Source organism: Crocuta crocuta, unplaced genomic scaffold, assembly GCF_008692635.1.
Source record: "Crocuta crocuta isolate KB4526 unplaced genomic scaffold, BGI_CrCroc_1.0 scaffold1156, whole genome shotgun sequence".
Classification (NCBI taxonomy): domain Eukaryota; kingdom Metazoa; phylum Chordata; class Mammalia; order Carnivora; family Hyaenidae; genus Crocuta; species Crocuta crocuta.
This window is the reverse complement of record NW_027528862.1, coordinates 217,956-221,273: the sequence shown is the minus strand read 5'-3', so window position 1 is coordinate 221,273 and position 3,318 is coordinate 217,956. Positions and strand designations below refer to the sequence as shown.

The following is a 3,318-nucleotide window of genomic DNA, read 5'->3' as shown; positions in this document are numbered from 1 at the left end:
ATTGAGATCTGAAATTTTTATCTTCTCTGAGTGGTTCTAAGAAAATTAAACAAAAAACAAAAAACAAAAAAAAGAGAGAGACCCAGACGTCACCAACGGTATTTCAAATGCCTCCCAGCCATGGGCGGGAAAGTTGGATCTTTGCTCTCTGTGGCTCTGCCAAGCTCACTGCGGCAGCAGAAAATGAGGCCACCCTCCCTTCTCTCTTGCCGTCCAAATCTGAAGAGTGGCTGGGCNCAGAGCCCAGGGGCTCCATGCCGCCCCCTCCCTGACTGATTCCTCAAGGGCCATTTAGAGGACACTCAGCTAAAAATGCTGCCATTAGTTGCAGGGGGCAGGGGGGTGGGGACTCGGAAAATCAGATTGTTCAGAATCAGTAAAAGTGACACAGAATGACAAGGCTCTGCTCTCGGCATTCAGTCTGCCTGGCGCTGTCTAGCTCCTGATTATAAGCACTCTTGAATTGCTCTCTGATTTGTTCAAATGGACAGCTTCGTCTCATACCCTGTATCAGGATTGACGGGGACCTTGAAGATCCCCTTGTCCATCAGAGGCCCAGAGAGGGGACTGGATGTAGCTAAAGCCACACAGCAAGTGTGTGATAGAGTTGACAATCTCAGAACCTATGTCTTGCTACCCTGGACGATGACGTTTCTCCTCTGTCACACCAAGGACAAGTGCCTAGAGGTGGGTAACAGATTTGTGGACCACAATAATGTGTTAGATTCTGTGTTCCCAAGAGATTGGAGGTGCTCATAATCAAGGATTTCTGACTCTAACATGGACTCAGTATTGAATGAATAAATGTTCTTTAATCTTTCACTTGTGTGCGAACACAGGTACACATCTGGCCTCCCAAACTAAATTCTGAGCACCCAGGGGGCAGAGTCAGTATTTTCTTTAATTTTTGTTTATTTTTTAAAATATTTACTTATTTTTGAGAGAGAGTGAGAGAGCAAGGGAGGGGCAGAGAGAGAGGCAGACACAGAATCTTGAAGCAGGCTCCAGGCTCTGAGCTGTCAGCACAGAGCCCGACGCGGGGATCGAACTCACGGACCGTGAAATCATGATCTGGGCTGAAGTCGGACGCTTAACTGACTGAGCCCCCCCCAAGGGGTCCCCAGAGTCAGTATTTTCTAACTCCTGGATGGCCCTCCACAGTGCGGAGCCCACAGCTGGGTGACCGGTGGGTACTGAACAAATGCTGGACCCTGGGGGAACTGCTCTCACAGAGCCTGCCACCCTAACCACAGCAGCACTGGGCACTGTGGTGGGTAGCCATCATGGCCTCCTGCGACTGGGAACTTCGGAGAATTTGAGGTGCGACAGTTCATTGCGGAGGGATTTATAGCACCTTTATATTTTCTGAACAGCTTCCTTTTTCTCTCCACGTTGCCTGTGTGCCTGCCCTCCACCTCCACTCCACGGAGGAGGCAGCCGGCCAGCCTGATCTTATTTGTCGATATGAGCTTTCATGATAATCCCATTAAAGACGGCTTGTCATTAAAGCTTTAACCTCCCGGGAAGAATTAACCTTCTCAGAGCTAATTTCCCCCAAGGCTCTCACACTGCCTGAGCCTCAGGAACCTCAAATATCTTTTTTTCCTCCCCTCTGCTTCCAGGTGGAGGAGAACCTCACATGGCGCAAGAGGGGCCCTTGTGTGCAGCGAACTGTTTAACAGANAGGGACGTCTTTGGTGATGAGAGGGTCTGTTTTTGTCAGTTTCCTAAAGTGGAATATAGTGGTGGGTGTGTGCTGGGGCCATCCTGCTGCCCTAAAAGGGAAGAGTCTGAAGGGCAGAGGGCGGCTCCATTTTGAGCACTCTAAATATATAAACATAAAAACATATAAACAAACAGTATGACCCAAAGGATAAATTTGTGCCCTGCATTGAGTAACACCCCGTCAACATTTGAATGGTTGGTTGCTTTTAAATGGGAAATTAGCATACGGTTATTCACTGCGGTCAAAGAGTTTCTTTTTAAATTTGATCAAGTATTCCCTATAAAGGGAATATCCTTCCTCTTCCTAAAGAGGAAGATCCCCTGATACATCTAAAATCAAGGATGTCTCTGGTGCACTTGACAGAGAATTAAAATTATCCACAACATTTTAGCAACATTCCCTAGAAAAAAAGCCAGGGAAGGAAGAGTTATAAATGCCCTGCAGATCAGGACCACTCTGAAAGCCGGGAGGGACTTTGGAAATGGGAAAANAAGGATTCGTGTTTTCCTCTGCTGGCTGTTGACAGTCTTTACTTAAATCCCTGGTTATATAAGCGGCCATTTCCAAAGAAAAATGGATTAAGCTTTGTTTCCTCCTGGGGCTCTGATCACAGCCCTCTCCAGGGGAGATTTCAGACTACACTCCCCCCACCCCCAAAAAAGTACTGCGTGGGGCATATATTAACAATTTATAGCAAAGTAAATGCAAAGAAACTCTGGATTCAAAGAAATCTGTAATGCACCCTGGAGATAAATGGCAACTGGAGAGAGGCGTGTGTGCACACGTGTGCATGTGCCTGCGCATGTGCGTGTGTGTGTGTGTGTGTGTGTGTTGGGCAGGGTGGGGTGNTGTCGCACACGGCACATATAATAGAGCACAAGATTGGAAGCCGGGAAACTTGCATTCTCACTGTGGCTCTCCTGCTACCTTGCAGGTCACTCGTGTGCTCTGAGCTCCAGCAGCCTCCCTTCCATACTGAGGGCTTCGGGAGACATGAAGTCTAAGATTACTCCCAGCTCCTAGCTGCGATTCTGCGACTTTAGCGCTAGTTTGGAATTTCTGCTTTAGAAAAAGAGCAGCTGGGTTCCTAAGAAGCTCCCACCCAAAAGGACCGAGACAGCTGGGTGGGCAGTGTCTGCAGTTTCCTCTTCCCCTTCCCCTCTCCCCTGGCTGAATTTCCTGCTATGGGATGAAATCTCTACTCTCAGACCCCAAAAATCTGCTTAAATTCTAGACTCCCCCTTCCCCCAGTGTTAGAAGGCTGCTTCTTCTCTGGCATCCTTCCCTTCCCTTATCTTTGTTCCCCAGGAAGAGGGGCTTCCTCCTTCAGTGCAGCAATGTAGGGTTCAGTGAGGGGCCAGGAGTCATTGCTTGGTCTTGAAATTATAAGCTTGCACAAACCTCTCTGTTCCTGCCCATGCTGAGGAGAAGCAGCCATAAGCCAAGATCTACGCACCCCACAACCCCACTAACAAGGGACAGCGAAAATAGGCTGCTCCCTGGGACTCACAAGTCTGTAGCGATAACCGTAAGGAGAGGCCGGAGCCCTTCTGGACCGGAGCTGCCTTCTCATGGCTGGTCAGTGGGCAAAG

At 48.7% G+C, this 3,318-nt stretch overlaps 1 protein-coding gene across 2 annotated transcripts in view; it reads right to left on the bottom strand.

The window, feature by feature from the left end:
• ATP1B4 (ATPase Na+/K+ transporting family member beta 4) overlaps positions 1-3,299 on the bottom strand; it is an 18,169-nt gene extending 14,870 nt beyond the window's left edge. For both annotated transcript variants that reach the window (XM_077756270.1, XM_077756271.1), the window contains exon 1: positions 3,237-3,299. In XM_077756270.1, coding sequence (XP_077612396.1) covers positions 3,237-3,299 — 63 coding nt within the window. The remainder of the gene's footprint in view (positions 1-3,236) is intronic.
• Positions 3,300-3,318: the final 19 nt, after the last annotated feature.